This window comes from Aphidius gifuensis, linkage group LG1 (assembly GCF_014905175.1).
Source record: "Aphidius gifuensis isolate YNYX2018 linkage group LG1, ASM1490517v1, whole genome shotgun sequence".
Lineage (NCBI taxonomy): Eukaryota > Metazoa > Arthropoda > Insecta > Hymenoptera > Braconidae > Aphidius > Aphidius gifuensis.
The window spans coordinates 23,638,312-23,656,104 of record NC_057788.1 but is presented as its reverse complement, the minus strand read 5'-3'; the positions used below and the strand labels follow the sequence as shown (position 1 = coordinate 23,656,104).

The 17,793-nt window shown below is 22.7% G+C and overlaps 4 protein-coding genes across 4 annotated transcripts; 2 read left to right on the top strand and 2 right to left on the bottom strand.

Moving 5' to 3' along the window:
• The first annotated feature begins 8,852 nt into the window (after window positions 1–8,852).
• Window positions 8,853–10,326, top strand: LOC122860844. Its single transcript, XM_044164859.1, has 4 exons — window positions 8,853–8,966; window positions 9,144–9,797; window positions 9,893–10,234; window positions 10,322–10,326. The coding sequence occupies exons 2-4, from the start codon at window positions 9,194–9,196 to the stop codon at window positions 10,324–10,326; spliced, it is 951 nt and encodes a 316-aa protein (XP_044020794.1). The 5' UTR covers window positions 8,853–8,966; window positions 9,144–9,193.
• Window positions 10,327–10,460: 134 nt separating this feature from the next.
• LOC122854544 (DET1 homolog) lies at window positions 10,461–12,916 on the bottom strand. Its single transcript, XM_044155315.1, has 8 exons — window positions 12,460–12,916; window positions 12,249–12,386; window positions 12,040–12,184; window positions 11,855–11,963; window positions 11,586–11,778; window positions 11,243–11,514; window positions 10,943–11,149; window positions 10,461–10,867 (listed from the first exon to the last, which is right to left on the bottom strand). The coding sequence occupies exons 1-8, from the start codon at window positions 12,865–12,867 to the stop codon at window positions 10,684–10,686; spliced, it is 1,656 nt and encodes a 551-aa protein (XP_044011250.1). The 5' UTR covers window positions 12,868–12,916; the 3' UTR covers window positions 10,461–10,683.
• Window positions 12,917–13,089: 173 nt separating this feature from the next.
• On the top strand, window positions 13,090–14,010 carry LOC122854564 (bolA-like protein 3). Its single transcript, XM_044155370.1, has 4 exons — window positions 13,090–13,295; window positions 13,516–13,642; window positions 13,717–13,805; window positions 13,880–14,010. The coding sequence occupies exons 1-4, from the start codon at window positions 13,254–13,256 to the stop codon at window positions 13,943–13,945; spliced, it is 324 nt and encodes a 107-aa protein (XP_044011305.1). The 5' UTR covers window positions 13,090–13,253; the 3' UTR covers window positions 13,946–14,010.
• Window positions 14,011–14,389: 379 nt separating this feature from the next.
• Window positions 14,390–15,103, bottom strand: LOC122860834. The gene is made up of 3 exons (XM_044164847.1): window positions 14,932–15,103; window positions 14,517–14,798; window positions 14,390–14,410 (listed from the first exon to the last, which is right to left on the bottom strand). The coding sequence occupies exons 1-3, from the start codon at window positions 14,953–14,955 to the stop codon at window positions 14,390–14,392; spliced, it is 327 nt and encodes a 108-aa protein (XP_044020782.1). The 5' UTR covers window positions 14,956–15,103.
• Window positions 15,104–17,793: the final 2,690 nt, after the last annotated feature.

Sequence of the window (17,793 nt, the reverse complement as noted above, 5' to 3'; positions counted from 1 at the left end):
CTGTGGTTCAATTTTAGATATTGTTGATATTGTAAACGTAACAAGCTGTTGTTTTTTAGCGATATTGATGATTATTGTTCATCGTATGGAAATGAAAAAAATATCATTCATTCTAAAATCTGTTATCAATGATTGGGAGAACATGATGAATAAAAAGTCATGTGTTATAATGAAAAAAATTGCTTACTATACAAAAACTGCATTCGTAATACAAATTGTTAGTTATTGTTTAGTGTTAATCCAACATATTTTTATTGAACCATTAATAATTATGTGGAATAGTGATAAAGACTATAATGAAATAAAACAAAATTTTCGAGTAATGCCAACTGAACCAGCTTGTTGGGCACCAAAAAATGAATCATTTAATTTTTATATTATTTATTATATTTATCAATCAATCCAACTAATTTTGGTTGCAACGGTAGTTCTATCTTATTTTAATTTTTTTTGTGGCATTGCGATGCATTTATACGGACAATATATGATACTTTTCAATCATCTTAAAAGTATTAATAATATAAACAATAAATCAAAACAAAGAAAATTTATCTATAAATTTTTAAAACGTCACAATCATTTACTTAAAGTATCAAAATACTTTGAAGAAATTTACAATTTAATAATCTTTGTTGATGTTGGCAACATGATTTTGATTATATGTATTTCAGGTTTTGTAATTTTTTTACTATTTCCTTATACATATGTATAAATAGTATTTTAATTAAATTATAAAAAATAATTATTTTTTATTTATTCTCAAAGGAATCGGAATTTTAATAACAGTCAAACATAATGATGCATATGTTGTCAGTGGTTTTATTATTAAAACACTTATCATGCTTACTCGTTTATTTATATATTGTTTTATTGGTGAAAAATTAAGTGGAATAGTTAATAGCATTGATGTTGTAATTTACAATGATATCAACTGGCATGAGCTAGATACAAGTTCCATCAAAATGTTGATTTTTGTTATGATGAGAAGTTTGTATCGATATGAATTGACTGCATATCATATTGTACCATTAAATTATGAGAGTTTTATTAAAATCATCAAGTTAATAGGTTCATATTTTTCAGTACTCAGATTGACACTTACTGATGGTAAATTATGATAAAATTATAAAATTAAAAAAAAATCAAATTATATAATAATAACAATAATATTCTTTTTTTATTCTTAAATTTTCAGTATGATCTTCTTATCTATATAAAATACTCGATAACAATATTTTTCAACTCGAAATATTTAGTCGAAATAATTATACATGTATTCTGTAATATATATAGTGAACTTAATTTTTATGTTGACAATAAAATATTCATCGCACGAAATCAAAAAAAAAAAATTTAAAATAAAAGAATATTTTTATTCTCATAAAATAATATATCATGATTATTTTGTGAATTTACCTTCTATAATATGCCATTTTCATGTTTTTTAATTTTCCAAAATAGAACAATTATATATATTTTGATATGAATTAATAATAATTGCTGACCTCAATTTTTCGATAAAAAAAAAATATATAAACACTTGCAAATAATAATAATAATGTTAAGAAAATAAAAAAAACTATAAACTATTTTTTCTGTTTGCTTATTAATTGTTGAAGCTTTTAATTCAATGAAACAATGAAGTTTTGATTTTTTGAAAGATGAAACATATAGCTGAATTAATTTCTAAAATATTAATTACATAGTTTATTTTTTGAAATATTTTTTTTATTTACAAAATTGTATTTATTAGTACTATTTTGTGTTTGCCATTTATTCATAATAGAAAAAAAAAAAGAATAACACTGAAAATTCTCTACTTTTTATATCATGGTTTTTTATAACAAAAATGATTAACTTATAATCACGAATAATAGATGTTTTTTTTTTTTTTTTTATCCTATAGTAATAGTGTTTAAAGCTTCTCCATAAAAAAAATTTTAAACAGATAAGTAGCAATTTAATAGTATATTTTTTTTACTTTATATATATCACAAGACAGAAGGTATAAAGCAAATGTACTGTCTTTTCGTGACAAAATATTTTTCTCATGAAAATAAAAATGCATTTACATTTTGTTGAGGGTGGGAAAAAAAAAAAAAAGACTAAAGAAAATATAATATCTATTCGTGACAAAATATTTTCTTGATAAAAATAAAAATGCATTTTTGTTGAGGGTAAAAAAATAAAAAGCAATGCAATATATATAATTCATATAGAACATATTTATATATTAAAATATGCGCATATTTAAAAATGGTAAGCTTTACATGCAGGTGTCATCAAATATTAACCGAACGCGCGAAGCGGAAAATAAAAATAAAACAAATGTTCTCGCTCACTCACCCCTTTCATAGATAAATTATTAATATAAGCTTTACGTGACAAATAAAAAAGGAAAAAAATATTTTGCGGGAATGTTTTTTTTTTTATTACACGATGGAACTTTATAAACCAAATGCATATCTTGAACATAAGAAGTGGAGTAGTGATACAAACTATGCACTAGGCTTGTACCGATTTTTCTATAAAATATTAGGTATTTGGCCAATAAATTATGACAGTTTGAAAATAAGATTTCGAGTTTTAATCATTGTAGTAATTATGGTATGTATAATTTGGCATTCTTCTAGATTTACACATTTTCAAATTTCACAAATTAAATTCAATTTTTGTAATTTTTAAATGAATCAATTTTGTAAATAATTTATATTTAATCTCAATCTATAAATTAATAATTTTTGGCAACTGTGGTTCAATTTTAGATATTGTTGATATTGTAAACGTAACAAGCTGTTGTTTTTTATCGATAGTGATGATTATTGTTCATCGTATGGAAATAAAAAAAATATCATTCATTCTACAATCTGTTATTAATGATTGGGAGGTGATGATAGATAAAAAGTCTTGTGTTATAATGAAAAATATTGTTTACTATACAAAAACTGCTTTTTTAATACAAATTGTTAGTTATTGTTCAGTGTTAATACAACATATTTTCATTAAACCATTAATAATTATTTGGAATACTGATGAGGACTATAATAAAATAAAAGAAAATTTTAGAGTAATGCCAGCTGAACCAGCTTGTTGGGCACCAAGAAATACACCATTTAATTTTTATATTATTTCTTATGTTTATCAATCAATCCAGATAATTTTACTTTCAATGATAGTTGGACCTTGTTTTAATTTTTTTTGTGGCATTGCAATGCATTTATACGGACAATATATGATACTTTTTCATCATTTTGAAATTATTATTGATATAAGCGATAAATCGAAAAAAAAAAAAATTATTTATAAATTTTTAAAACGTCACAACCATTTACTTAAAGTATCAAAGTACTTTGAAGAAATTTACAATTTAATAATCTTCGTTGATGTTGGCAACATGATTTTAATTATATGTATTTCAGGTTTTGTAATTTTTTTACTATTTCCTTATACATATGTATAAATAGTATTTCAATTAAATTATAAAAAATAATTATTTTTCATTTATTCTCAAAGGAATTGGACTTTTAATAACCGTCAAACAGAATGATACATATGTTGTCAGTGGTTTTATTATCAAAACACTTATCATGCTTACACGATTATTTATATATTGTTTTATTGGTGAAAAATTAAGTGGAATAATAAATAGCATTGATATTATAATTTACAATGATATTAACTGGCATGAGCTAGATACAAGTTCCATCAAAATGTTGATTTTTGTTATGATGAGAAGTTTGTATCGATATGAATTGACTGCATATCATATTGTACCATTAAATTATGAAAGTTTTATTAAAATCATCAAATTAATAGGTTCATACTTTTCAGTACTCAGATTAACACTTACTAATGGTAAAATTCAAATTAAAAAATCAAATTATATAATGATAATAATAATATTTTTTTATTATTTTCTTAAATTTTCAGTATGATGATATTTTCGTCTATATAAAATACTCGATAACAATATTCTTCAACTTCAAATATTTAGTCGAAATATAATTATACATTTTTATAGTGAAATTTACAGTAAACTCAATGTTTATGTATAACAATAAAATATTTATCATCAAATGCAAAAAAAAGAAATTTATGATAACAGAATTTTTTTTTTCTCATAAAATATATCATGATTATTTTGTAATTTAACCTTCTATAATATGCTGTTTTTATGTTTTTTAACTTTCTAAATGATGAAATTGTATTTTGACATGAATTAATAATAATTGCTTACCTCAATTCTTCGATAAAGAAATATATAAACATTTGCAAATAATAATAATGTTAAGAAAATAAAAAAAAAACACAATAAATTTTTTTTATGCTTGCTTATTAATTGTTAAAAATATTAATTCAATTATGAGCCAATAAAGTTTTGACTTTTTTTTTCTAATTTAAATTTTAGAGAAATTTAACTGCTAAAGAAGTACAAAATTTGTTTTTTAAAATCTTTTTTTTACTACAACAAAACTGTAAAATGAAAATTTTTTACTTTTTATACAATATGATGATCTTATATAATAAAAATGATTAATTATACTGACTGGATAATACATGGTTTTTTTTCTTTTAACTTATATAGTAAATGTTTGAATTTTCTCCATATAAAAAAAATATGATAAAAAAAATCTTAAACAGACGGTTACACGTCAAAAAAAATTTTCCAAAAAAAACTCGACAAAAAAAACCCCGACAGAAAAAATTCCGAAAAAAAAAAAATCACGATAAAAAAAATCACGATAAAAAAAATCACGACAAAAAAAATCATGACAAAAAAAATAAAAAAAATAAAAATCACGTCATAATAAATTTTTTTTTTATCTAAATAATAAATTTAATATTTTCTATAAATGAACTTTTTTATATATAAATAGCCGATATAGATTTTTTACTCAGCTGGTAGATAATTAACTTAGCCTTAATAATAGCCAAACAATGAATAACTACATCATTTTATTCAGCTAGATTTTTCACTTAGCTAGATTTTCCACGGAGCTAGATTTTCTACTTAGCTATAATTGTAGCCAAACAATCAATATCTTCATTATTTTACTTAGCTAGATTTCTTACTTATAGCTGTAATTGTAGCCAAACAATCACTATCTACCTTATTTTACCAGCCAAATCTTTTACTTAGTTGCTAGATTTTTTTTCTAAATTTTTCTTGTCGCGATTTTTTTTGTCGTGATTTTTTTTTATCGCGATTTTTTTTGTCGTGATTTTTTTTGTCAAAATTTGTTTTGTCGTGATTTTTTTTGTCGAGTTTTTTTTTGAAAATTTTTTTTGTCGTGGAATCGTTTGATATAGTATATTATTTTTTTTTACTTTTTATATATCACAAGACAGAAGGTGTAAAGAAAATGTACTGCACGTCTTTACGTAGAAAAATATTTTCTTGATAAAAATAAAAATGCATTTTTGTTGAGGGTAAAAAAATAAAAAGCAATGCAATATATATAATTCATATAAAACATATTTATATATTAAAATATGCGCATATTTAAAAATGGTAAGCTTTACATGCAGGTGTCATCAAATATTAACCGAACGCGCGAAGCGGAAAATAAAAATAAAACAAATGTTCTCGCTCACTCACCCCTTTCATAGATAAATTATTAATATAAGCTTTACGTGACAAATAAAAAAGGAAAAAAATATTTTGCGGGAATGTTTTTTTTTTTATTACACGATGGAACTTTATAAACCAAATGCACATCTTGAACATAAGACGTGGAGTATTGATACAAACTATGCGCTAGGCTTGTATCGGTTTTTTTATAAAATTTTCGGGATTTGGCCATTTGAATGTGACAAGTTAAAAACAAAATTTCGAGTTTTAATTATTCTAATAATTATGGTTTGTATAATTTAACATTCTGCTTGATTTACCCATTTGAAATATTTAGACGGGCGTTTTTTATACAAATTTAATTTTTGTATAATTTTTGAAATTAATTAAATACTTAAATAAATAATATTATTTATTCATTTCTTATTTTATTAAATCAATGATAAAATAAATCCAATTTTTAATTTTCAAATTTACTTTATTAATAATAAATTAGTATGTTTAAACTTAATTTGTCCAAATTTGAAAAGTGTAAATTTCATTTACACATTTTATTCAACACATAAAAATATAACAGATATAATCCTACACAAACTAATTTATCGCATAGATACATATTCAATATTATTTCACAGATAAAAATACATCACAATTTAATGGAACGTAATTTAATTTTTACAGTTATTAGACATATTAAGTATCACTTATAAGTTAATAATTTTTGGTAACTGTGATACAATTTTAGATATTTTTGATATTATAAACGAAGCAAGCTGTTGTATTTCAGCTACAGTGGTGATTATTGTTCATTGTATGGAAATGAAAAAAATATCATTCATTCTACAATCTGTTATTGATGATTGGGAGATGATAATAGATAAAAAGTCTTGTGTTATAATGAAAAAAATTGCTTACTATGGAAAGACTGCATTTTCAATACAAATTGTTAGTTTTTGTGTAGTGGTAACACAACATATTTTTATAAAACCATTAATAATTATTTGGAATACTGATGAAGACTATAATGAAATAAAACAAAATTATAGAGTAATGCCAACTGAACCGACTTGTTGGACATCAAAAAATATATCATTTAATTTTTATGTTATTTCCTATGTTTATCGATCAATCCAAATAGTTTTAGTTGCAATGGTAGTTGTATCTTATTTCAATTTTTTTTGTGGCATTGCAATGCATATGTATGGACAATATACGATACTTTTTACTCATCTTAAAAGTATTAATAATATAAACAATAAATTAAAACAAAAAAAATTTATTTATGACTTTTTAAAACGTCACAATTATTTACTTAAAGTATCAAAATACTTTGAAGAAATTTACAATATAATAATCTTTGTTGATTTTGGCAATATAATTTTATTTATATGTATTTCAGGTTTTGTATTGCTAAATTTTTTTTATATGTACAGTATATATCGATTAAATTATAAAAATTAATTATTTATTTTCATTCATTCTCAAAGGAATTGGGCTTTTAATAACAATCAAACATAATGATGTAAATGCTGTTAGTGGTTTTATCATTCAAATACTTCTCATGATTACACGATTATTTATATATTGTTTTGTGGGTGAAAAATTAAGTGGAATAATTAATAGCATTGATATATTAATTTACAATGATATTAACTGGCATGAGCTAGATACAAGTTCCATCAAAATGTTGATTTTTGTTATGATGAGAAGTTTGTATCGATATGAATTAACTGCATATCATATTGTACCATTAAATTATGAGAGTTTTATTAAAATCATTAAGTTGATAGGTTCATACTTTTCAGTACTCAGATTGACACTTACTAATGGTAATAAAATTCAAATTCATAAAAATCAAATTATATAATAATAACAATAATGTTCTTTTTTCATTCTTAAATTTTCAGTATGATATTTTCGTCTATATACAATGCTCGATAACAATATTCTTCAATTTTAAACATTTAGTCGAAAATGTTATAAACAAATAAATAAATAACTAAACAATTACGATAAATAAATAAATAATTTTATTTTTATAATTAAATAAACTATTTTTCAATTTTATGATTTAAATTATGATATGAAGTTATCGTATCCAGAAGTGAGAGTTGATTTTATTCATGAAGCTAACTTCTAAAATTAAGGCAGTTAAGTCATGAAACAAGACAAAAATGTATTGTTTCAAATCATTATTTTTAATACCATACTTCCAGAGTAATAAATTCAAGAAATTTTTCTTTGATACAAGAACTCTTATCAAATACAATTCAGTTTTAATTTCAATCGAATATTCAATAATTCAAGAACATTTTCGATTTTAATTGAGGATTTTTTTTTATATCAAGGCATCTTTCTCATAAATCAATACAAAAAATTTCCACAAACAAAAATTCTATTAGATAGAAATTTTATTCTTAAAAACAGAAAAAAATTTTTTCAGTATACGAATTTTTTATTTGACCCCTTTTTTTACATCAATATAGAATTGTATTTTTCAGTACTAGTTCGTGTTTGCCATTCATAATAAAAAAAAATAAATAAATAACGAGACATTATAAGACTTGATAAGACTCACCAAAAAAACTCAACACCGAAAATTTTTTACTTTTTTTATATAAAATAAAAATGATTAATTACTCACGAATAATAGATGTTTTTTTTTTTTTTCTTTTAACCCATAGTATATAGGAATTTGAAGTTTCTCCGCATAAAAAAAATGTAATAAAAAAAATCTTAAACAGATAGATAATATATTTTTTTTTACTTATTATAAATCACAAGACAGAAGATGTAAAGAAAATGTTCTGTCTTTTTGTGACAAAATATTTTCTTGATAAAAATAAAAGTGCATTTTTGTTGAGGGTGGGAAAAAAAAAAAAAAAAGGCTAAAGAAAATAAAATATCTATTCGTGACAAAATATTTTCTTGATAAAAATAAAAATGCATTTTTGTTGAGGGTAAAAAAAATAAAAAGCAATGTAATATATATAATTCATATAAAACATATTTATATATTAAAATATGCGCATATTTAAAAATGGCAAGCTTTACATGCTGGTGTCATTAAATATTAACCGCGCACGAAGCGGAAAATAAAAATAAAATAAATTTTCTCGCTCACTCACCCCTTTCACAGATGAATTATTAATATAAGCTTTGCGTGACAAATAAGAAAGAAAAAAAATATTTTGCGGGAAATATTTTTTTTTTTCGCTCTCACACGATGGAACTTCATAAAGCAAGTTCATATTTTGAACATAAGAAATGGAGTAGTGATAAAAACTATGTGCTCGGGTTGTATCGGTTTTTTTATAAAATAATAGGGATTTGGCCGTTTGACTGTGACAATTTGAAATCAAAATTTCAAGTTTTAATTATTTTATTAATTATGGTACGTATATTTTTTTTCATATCACAAAAAAAAATTTAATTTTTATAACAATTTATTTATTTTATATTTAAAGTCAGCAATAATCACATTGTAATATAAATTAATTTTTACAGTTATCAAAAATATTGAGTTTTACTTATAACTTGATAGTTATTGGTAATTGTGTTTTAATTTCAGAGTTTATTGATATTGTAAATGACACAGGTGCTTGTTTTTTAGCGACAGTGATGCTTATTATTCATCGTATGGAAATAAAAAAAATATCATTCATTCTACAATCTGTTATTGATGATTGGGAGAACATGATAAATAAAAAGTCTTGTATTATAATGAAAGAAATTGCTCACTATGAAAAAACTGCATATTTAATACAAATTGTTAGTTTTTGTGTACTAATAATACAGCATATTTTCATTAAACCATTATTAATTATTTGGAATACTGATAAAGACTATAATGAAATAAAACAAAATTTTCGAGTAATGCCAACTGAACCAGCTTGTTGGACACCAAAAAATATGTCCTTTATTTTTTATATTATTTATTATGTTTATCAATCATTCCAAATAATTTTGGTTGCAATAATATTTGTATCTTGCTTCAATTTTTTTTGTGGCATTGCAATGCATTTGTACGGACAATATATGATACTTTTTAATCATCTTATAAGTATTAATAATATAAACAATAAATTAAAACAAAAAAAATTTATTTATAAATTTTTAAAACGTCACAATTATTTACTTAAAGTATCAAAATACTTTGAAGAAATTTACAATTTAATAATCTTCGTTGATGTTGGCAACATGATTTTAGTTACATGTATTTCAGGTTCTGTAATTTTTTTACTATTTTTTTATAACATATATATATATAAATCGTATTTTAATTGTATTAATTATGTTTTTTATTTATTATTCTCAAAGGAATTGGACTATTATTAACAGTCAAGTATAATGATCCTATTGATACTGGTGGTTTCATCATTAAAATACTTCTCATAATTACACGATTATTTATATATTGTTTTGTCGGTGAAAAATTAAGTGGAATAATAAATAGCATTGATATTATAATTTACAATGATATTGACTGGCATAAGCTAGATACAAGTTCCATCAAAATGTTGATATTTGTTATGATGAGAAGTTTGTATCGATATGAATTGACTGCATATCATATTGTACCATTAAATTATGAGAGTTTTATTAAAATCATCAAATTAATAGGTTCATACTTTTCAGTACTCAGATTGACACTTAATAATGGTAAATTAATTTTAAACAATAAAATTTAAATTCAAAAAAATCAAATTATATAATAATAATGATTTTTTTTTTCTTATTATTTTTCAGTATAATATTTCCGTCTGTTCAACTGAAAATAATTATTGTGAACTCATGTATAACAGTAAAATGTTTAACAAAAAATTTTGAATATATATGTATATAAATTGACTCATTGAAAAAAATTTATATAAAAAAGATCAAATGTAATAAGGGTCTAATTCCATGAATTTGACCTCTTTTTTTTTTTTTTTCGACAATTGAAATTCATGAAGTTCAATTTATTAATCATGCGACAATATATGTATCGGTGATATTTTTTGAATGACGCTAAAGTTGGTTGCCACCTTAGCCGCCGAAAGTAAGAAAAGACAATACAAATAATGGGATTTGTTTTTCCAATTTTTTTTATTTATTATTTTATATTAATTTTAAATATGTCTTACATGAAAACTTACAATATATTCAGCATTTGTTCTTTGAACTGATATTGCAAATGGATCTGTTGGATGAAATGTAAATGCAACAAGACGTCTTGCAACAACTGAAGGTGTTCTACTAAGCATACCAGCATACATACGAAATTTTAAAAGACCAGAATCTCTAGCATAAAATCTAAAAAAACAAATAACTTAAATTAAATTATATGCAATTAAATTAATAAATAAATTAAATAATTATATTAATCACCTAATTGGATGTTCAGCACAAGCTTTTGGTCGTTCCATCATTGATACCCATTTATCATCATAACAAAATAATGAAAGATCAAGATAAGGAGAACTTGAATATGATTGTGCACATATTGGTAATTGTGAAAGTAATCTTTTTGTTGCTTCAGTAATACCACCATATCTTGCACTTACAATTGTTTGTTTAAATCTTTGTTGCATTAATCTTGTATGAAAAAAAAATAATAATTTTTTAATTATTTGTGTTTTTTTTATATATGAATAAAGCTTAAATTTTTTAACGTCATTATTTATTTACCTTGCATGAATATTGTTTGATGGTGAACAAATATACTGGCAATCAGCATTACGAAAAAAATCACTAAAATTTTCAAGTTGTGTTAACATATAAGATGATGCATTGTCATAAGCAGCAAGTACTTTTGCTGCAACCATATCATAAACAACTAAAAGTGCTGGATGTGCATTTGGATCACTTGCTTGTAATGTTGCAACTTCTTCACTTGCATATCTTACAAGTATGTGATTTGTATCAAGCAATTGCATTTTCCACATTCTCAAAGCATTTAACTTTAATTAATCATACACAAAATAATTAAACAATATTAATATTGGATATATTTACAAAAACTTTAATTTACCTGATCAAAATATTGATAAAATCTTCTAAGCTCATATGGATTTTTAGTTGATTTACTTATGTAAGCTGATCTTTCGTATAAATAAACTAATAATTTATGTTTAAGACTGTTTATTGTTGCATCTCTAAATGGTCTTGAATTACAATTTGGCCAAGCACTTGCCACTAAATAAGCTTCATCTTCTAAGCAAAATCTTTAAACAAAAAAAGTTTAAAATTAATCTACGTCATCCATTATAATTTATGAAAAAAATAATAATAATACTTTACCTTCCTATTGTTCTGACATTAATAAACATTCCATCAAGAATTTGAAAAATATGAATAGTTTGATGTTGAACAGACAAAACAGCTAAAATATCTTTATACAAATATAATCCTGTCAAATAATAATTGAAAAAAAAAAATTAACTAATCATCTTATTTTAATAAATAATAATAAATAATATTATTACCTTGATTATGAGACAAATAAATTTTATCAATATGAAAACGTCTAATATCACAAAGTTTACCACCTTTAAGATCAACTAAATGTAAACAATAATCTTCAAGTGGTGATCTAGGATTTGGTGTTAAAGCCTCATTATTTGAATAAATCTAAAATAAAATAATCATTAATAAATATATAAAAATTAACAATTAAATATTGATAATAATTGACCTGATAAAAATGTGGTCTTAATTCATCAGGTATGTGTCTTGCTGATCCAACAATAACATAACGTCCATCATCAGTAAAAAGACTACATTCTCTATTAAGTTGTTCACTACTATCAACAACATTAATAACATGTTTTGGCTGTAAATAATTTATCTTATATTATTAAATATTATATAAATATTTTATTTATAATAATATTTTATTGTGTTACCTTAAAAAATTTATGAAAAATATTATTTCTTATAAAAAATGATTCATCATCATTTCTATGACCAATATATTCTCCTTTACAATTTGATAATAATTCAGCAGCAGCTGATGCACCTTCATATTTATATACTTCAATTGATGTTTGATCAGCACTAAATGCAACTAAATAACGTCCATCTGGACTAAATTTACGTAAAAAACAAGGTGGTTTTTCAACATTAACAACTGTAAAATTTGGATATACATTTTGATAAAATTGACGATTATTTAGTACATGTGTACCTGGATATTGACAACCAATTGTTTCACGTTGTCTTAAACGTAATATTATATTTTGAGGCTGAAATTTACGTGGTTTTATTGGACATTTATCTGTTACAAATTCAATTTTTCCTTTTTTTTCTGTCATTTCAATTTTTATTGTTTTTTATTTTTTTTAATTTCATAACAATTATATATTACATTCTATATATTTTTTTAATTATCACTATTAATATTGTTATTTTGTTATTTTTTCAAAAAAATACAAAATTTTGACACATGCCATTATTTATTTATTTTAATATGAACCGGTTTCATTTTTTTATATATATACAAAATCAGCTGATTTTCTTAGTTGAAGATAGCACCACCATCAAATGCATAAAAAAAAAACATTTAATAAAAAAGTTCTTGGAACCGCATGACATAACCTTTGTAACATTGTAAAACTGCAATATAAAATAAATTATAAACAAATTTTTTGTTATACAAAAAAGTTTTTAATTGCAATAGTGTAATAAATAAAATTCAGCTATGTTCGCTCAAGTTATGAAATCAAGTCGTCAGCATATATCGGTATGTAAAAAAACAATATAATAAAAAATATAAAAATTTCAATATGATTGTCAATATTTTTTACAATTAATATTTTAAATATAATAATCATATTTACATTGCATTTAAAATAACTGAATGTAAAGAAAATTTTATATATTTTATTTATTTATATATTTGATTTGAAATATTTTAAATCTAATAATAAATGGGACGTTATAATAAAACAAAAATATTACAGCTTTTGTCTCGTGTTTGGAGTGGTTCAAGTGGTGTTTTAGCTGGTAAAGAAGCAGAGATTAAAATGACAACATTATTGAGAAATAAATTTCCAAAAGCTAAAGTTATTGAAGTTAATGATATATCAGGTAATTATTAAATATAATTAATTAATTAACTTGTTAAATATAAAATAATATTAATTATAATAATTATATTTTAGGTGGTTGTGGTGCTATGTTTGAAATAAACGTTGTGTCTACTGAATTTAAAGGATTAAATACTGTTAAACAACATCGTTTAATTAATGAGGTAAATAAATTATTAATCACCTAACATACAATAAATACATACATCAATTTAATTTATTATTAATCAATTTTCAGACATTGAAAGATGAAATTAAAGACATGCATGGTATCAGAATCAGCACAGAAATTCCTAGTTCTTAGATAAAAATTTATAAAGTTAATCAATTTTAAATTGTGGTTTTGAACTTGAGTGTAAGCTTGTAAATAAATAATTTGGTTTTTTTTTTTAACATTTAAAATATTTTTTTTTTTATATAAATAATTGAACCTTTTTATTTTTTTAGTATTAAATATTTTATTTATTGAAAATATTATTACAAAATTTAGAAATAAATCTTACAAAGCATGTAGGTATTATATTATTCATCACATTTTTTTATTTTTATTTAATAATATATTTTTGAGGTAGTTAATTGAGGTCTACCCAAAAAAACTATTATAGTTTTTATCATTTTTAACAGTCATAACGTTGTCATTATTATTTTTTTTCTGCACAATCTCAACAGTATTAGTTGAGTATCGTAATCAGACAATAAATATTTATCAACAATATAATAAAAAGAATTTAATAATCATTTTAAATCATTATTTTTGATTTTTTTGCAACTGGAATGTTTTCAATGTTTTCATTTTCATGATTATAATTATTTTCATTTTTATAATTTTTATTATGTGATAATATATCATCATATAATTTATTTAATTTAGAAGCTTCCAATGTTTCTTTTTGTATTTGAATAACAATTCTTTCAATTTTTTTTTTATCACCAGGTTCATTGTGATCATGTCCTTCTGTCATATCTAGAATAAATTTATCTTGTTCATTTTTCATTATACAAACTTGACATTTGTATTTACCATCATTTGCACGAAAACATACATAACGTTCTTTTTTTGTTTTTGTTGCTGGTCTTTTATAAAAAACATTACCACGACAGAAATATTTAAATGTTCCTTTAAATTTACCCCTTACTGCTATTATCTCATCTTCATCCTAAAATTATATTAATATATCATTTAATTTGTTTATAGTGGTTTATAGCTATAAAAATTTAAGAATAATAATAATCATAATAATCATAATAAAATAATAATGATATTAGTAAATATAAAACATGTGGACTTACTATTTCAAATAACTTTGTTGACATGATTTAATAATTAACACTTGTTTGTGTTGTTAATGAAAAATAAATAACTATTACAATTAATTTAATTTATTTAATTGATATAACACATCAAATCTAAATAAATTTAAGCAAATTTTTAATGATTTCCAACTTTTATTTCAGACACGTGCTGCAGATGCAATAAATAGACTGTTTTCTTTCATCAGCGCATGGCTCAAATTTATTATTATTAATTAATAAAATAATAATAATATAATTCTACTTATCGACAAAATAATAGTCGGTAATTTTCCTGCTAGATAGCGCGACGAATTTACTTATCAAAAATTACAAATTTCTACTTATCGACAAAATGATAGTCGGTAATTTTTCAGCTAGATGGCGTGAGAAATTTTTTTCTGAAATCCAAAATGGCCGCGCCTTTGTTAGAGAGAGAACTTGTGTCGTTCAGTGTTGTGACTTTTTTCATTTATTTTTGCAATAACAATTGTTAATTAATTATAAATTGTTGTTAAATCGATTAATCAAATTTTTCTGAATAAGATGTGATATAAATTTTTATGAAATTTTGTGAATGTCGACCAAAATTAATGGACCTGTCAATGGCGTTCTAGATGACAAAGACAATTGTTAATTTGTTAAATAATAGACAAATGGTATGTAAATATCGTGTTTTTTTTTATTGTTATTAATTATTTAGTGCATAAACAAACATAATTACGTTATTTTTATCGATAATTAAGCAAAAAAAAAAAAATTGTTTTTTGAGGTTAGATTGTCATTTTAGATAAAGTTAAAGTCTTTTTTTTGCAATAATAAATGTTGAACAATTATAAATTGTTATTAAATCGGTTAAATAAATTTTTCTGAACTCATTGTGATATAAATTGTTACAGATACTTGTGATTTTTGTCAAAAACTAATGGACCTGTCAATGGCCTTGGAGCTGACAAAGGCGAATCTTGAATAGTTAATCAACGAACAAATGGTATGTAAATATTGTGTTTTTTCACTGTTATTAATTATTTAACGCATTAACAAACATAATTACGTTGTTTTTATCAATAATTAAGCAAAAAACAAAATAATTATTTGAGATTAGATTGTCATTGTTACAAAGATAAAGAACTTGTCAATTTATCTATAAATATTTGCTATATATGACATTGTTACAGCATCCTTGTTGTAAAATAATCGTTTATTTATTAATAACAATCAAAAAAATATGAAATATTTCAATATTAATTTTCCTTTGTATGAGGCCTTTGTCAGTTTTTATTATCAGTGTTTAGTCTTTATTTTTTAACTTCGAGACTTGTTTTTTTACTGTTAATTTGTTGATTTATCATTTATTTATCCATTTTTTATACTTTTATTATTTACTTATTTGTGTAATTATCATTTATTTATTTATTTACGATCAATTTAATAATATCAATTTCATTTGATTTTTTTTTTGTTATTAATAATTACTCTAGTTTGGAAAAAAAATTTTAACATAATGTTTATTTATTAATTTTAATGTTTACAGATAACAAAAGCTGTGGCTGAAACGTCTAATGTGTCAATGTGTCAATCCATCAAACACAATTGCTGTAACTGGAACCAACAAAAATGACTAAATTGGTTTGTCATTGGAGCCACAATCATTTTGGAGCAAAGTGAGTTCATTTATTTTAATTTAAAAAATTAATATATAGTCTTATACTTGGCCAATAACAATTAATCAATTTATTGTTACAGTTGCAACACATTCATCCATGGCAAAAGCATTAGAATTGCTAATTTATGTGAAATAAAATATACACAAGCTTCAATGATGAAGGAAAAAGATCTACTGCACTATTTAAACACTTGAAGCAAGTGAGGCTGCTTGTATGTTACAATGCAACATGAAAAATACCAAGATAATAATGTTAATAATAAAACATGATAAGGTACGTCTATTTCAGTTTGTGTCATCAAGTGCCTTAAAAATTAATTAAAAGTAGTCCATTTGTTGATTTAATAATCATACTGGTATACTTGAACCAGCAAGTAATCCTTACTTAATTATTTTGGTTGCTAATAATTGCACCAATTTGAAAAAATATTTATAACATAATGTTTATTTAATATTTTTATTGTTTAAAGATACATAACAAGAAGTATGGCTAAAATATCTGATGTACCCATGCAATTAATCAACCAAAATTCCTTAAAATGGGATTGAACAAATGACTAAATTGGTTTGTCATTGGACCCAATATTATTTTGGAGTCTAGTGAGTTATTTTTTTTCTTTTTTTATAAATAAAAATATTTACCCATTAATAATTTAATAATTCGACAATTCATTGTTACAGTTGCATCAAATTGCTAAATGATTAATTAATGCTAAAATACAACATGATCAATATCAAGCAAATGATTATAGTGTAAAAGTGTCATATGGTACATCGTTGATTTTAGTTTGTGTTACCAAGTGCTTTAAAAATTAATCAAACTATTTGACAATTTAACAATCATCAAATACTGGCACACTTGAACCAGCAACAAAGTAACAAAAAAAAACCATTGTGACTATCTATATGATATGCTTATGCTTCAACAATGATGAATTCCTGATAATGAACAATTAATGTTTAATTATTTACATTTTGCATGTACAATTGAATTTAAAAAATGTCAAGTTTAAGTGAAATCCAACACGTGCCATGAGTCTTTATGATTATATCTTATATGATTTAATAACATCACATGGTGCTGGTATTATTGACTTTAATTATTGTTGTTATTGGTAAACATTAAGTTGTTTTTGTTGGGCTTTATCAATGTTTATAAAAATTTTCTTTGATAAGCCGCTATTGTTGCTCACAAT

Excerpts from the sequence above, each read along its gene's own strand:
- LOC122860844 (XM_044164859.1), top strand. The coding sequence starts at position 9,194 with ATGCTTATTATTCATCGTATGGAAATAAAAAAAATATCATTCATTCTA. Across the intron at positions 9,798-9,892 it reads TTTAGTTACATGTATTTCAG|GAATTGGACTATTATTAACA; the intron begins GTTCTGTAATTT and ends TTATTCTCAAAG.
- LOC122854544 (XM_044155315.1), bottom strand. The coding sequence starts at position 12,867 with ATGACAGAAAAAAAAGGAAAAATTGAATTTGTAACAGATAAATGTCCA. Across the intron at positions 12,387-12,459 it reads TTTTTCATAAATTTTTTAAG|CCAAAACATGTTATTAATGT; the intron begins GTAACACAATAA and ends AATTATTTACAG. Across the intron at positions 11,779-11,854 it reads AATGTCAGAACAATAGGAAG|ATTTTGCTTAGAAGATGAAG; the intron begins GTAAAGTATTAT and ends TTTTGTTTAAAG.
- LOC122854564 (XM_044155370.1), top strand. The coding sequence starts at position 13,254 with ATGTTCGCTCAAGTTATGAAATCAAGTCGTCAGCATATATCG. Across the intron at positions 13,296-13,515 it reads CAAGTCGTCAGCATATATCG|CTTTTGTCTCGTGTTTGGAG; the intron begins GTATGTAAAAAA and ends AAAATATTACAG. Across the intron at positions 13,643-13,716 it reads TGAAGTTAATGATATATCAG|GTGGTTGTGGTGCTATGTTT; the intron begins GTAATTATTAAA and ends ATTATATTTTAG.
- LOC122860834 (XM_044164847.1), bottom strand. The coding sequence starts at position 14,955 with ATGTCAACAAAGTTATTTGAAATA. Across the intron at positions 14,799-14,931 it reads CAACAAAGTTATTTGAAATA|GATGAAGATGAGATAATAGC; the intron begins GTAAGTCCACAT and ends ATATAATTTTAG. Across the intron at positions 14,411-14,516 it reads TACAAAAAGAAACATTGGAA|TTGCAAAAAAATCAAAAATA; the intron begins GCTTCTAAATTA and ends AAAACATTCCAG.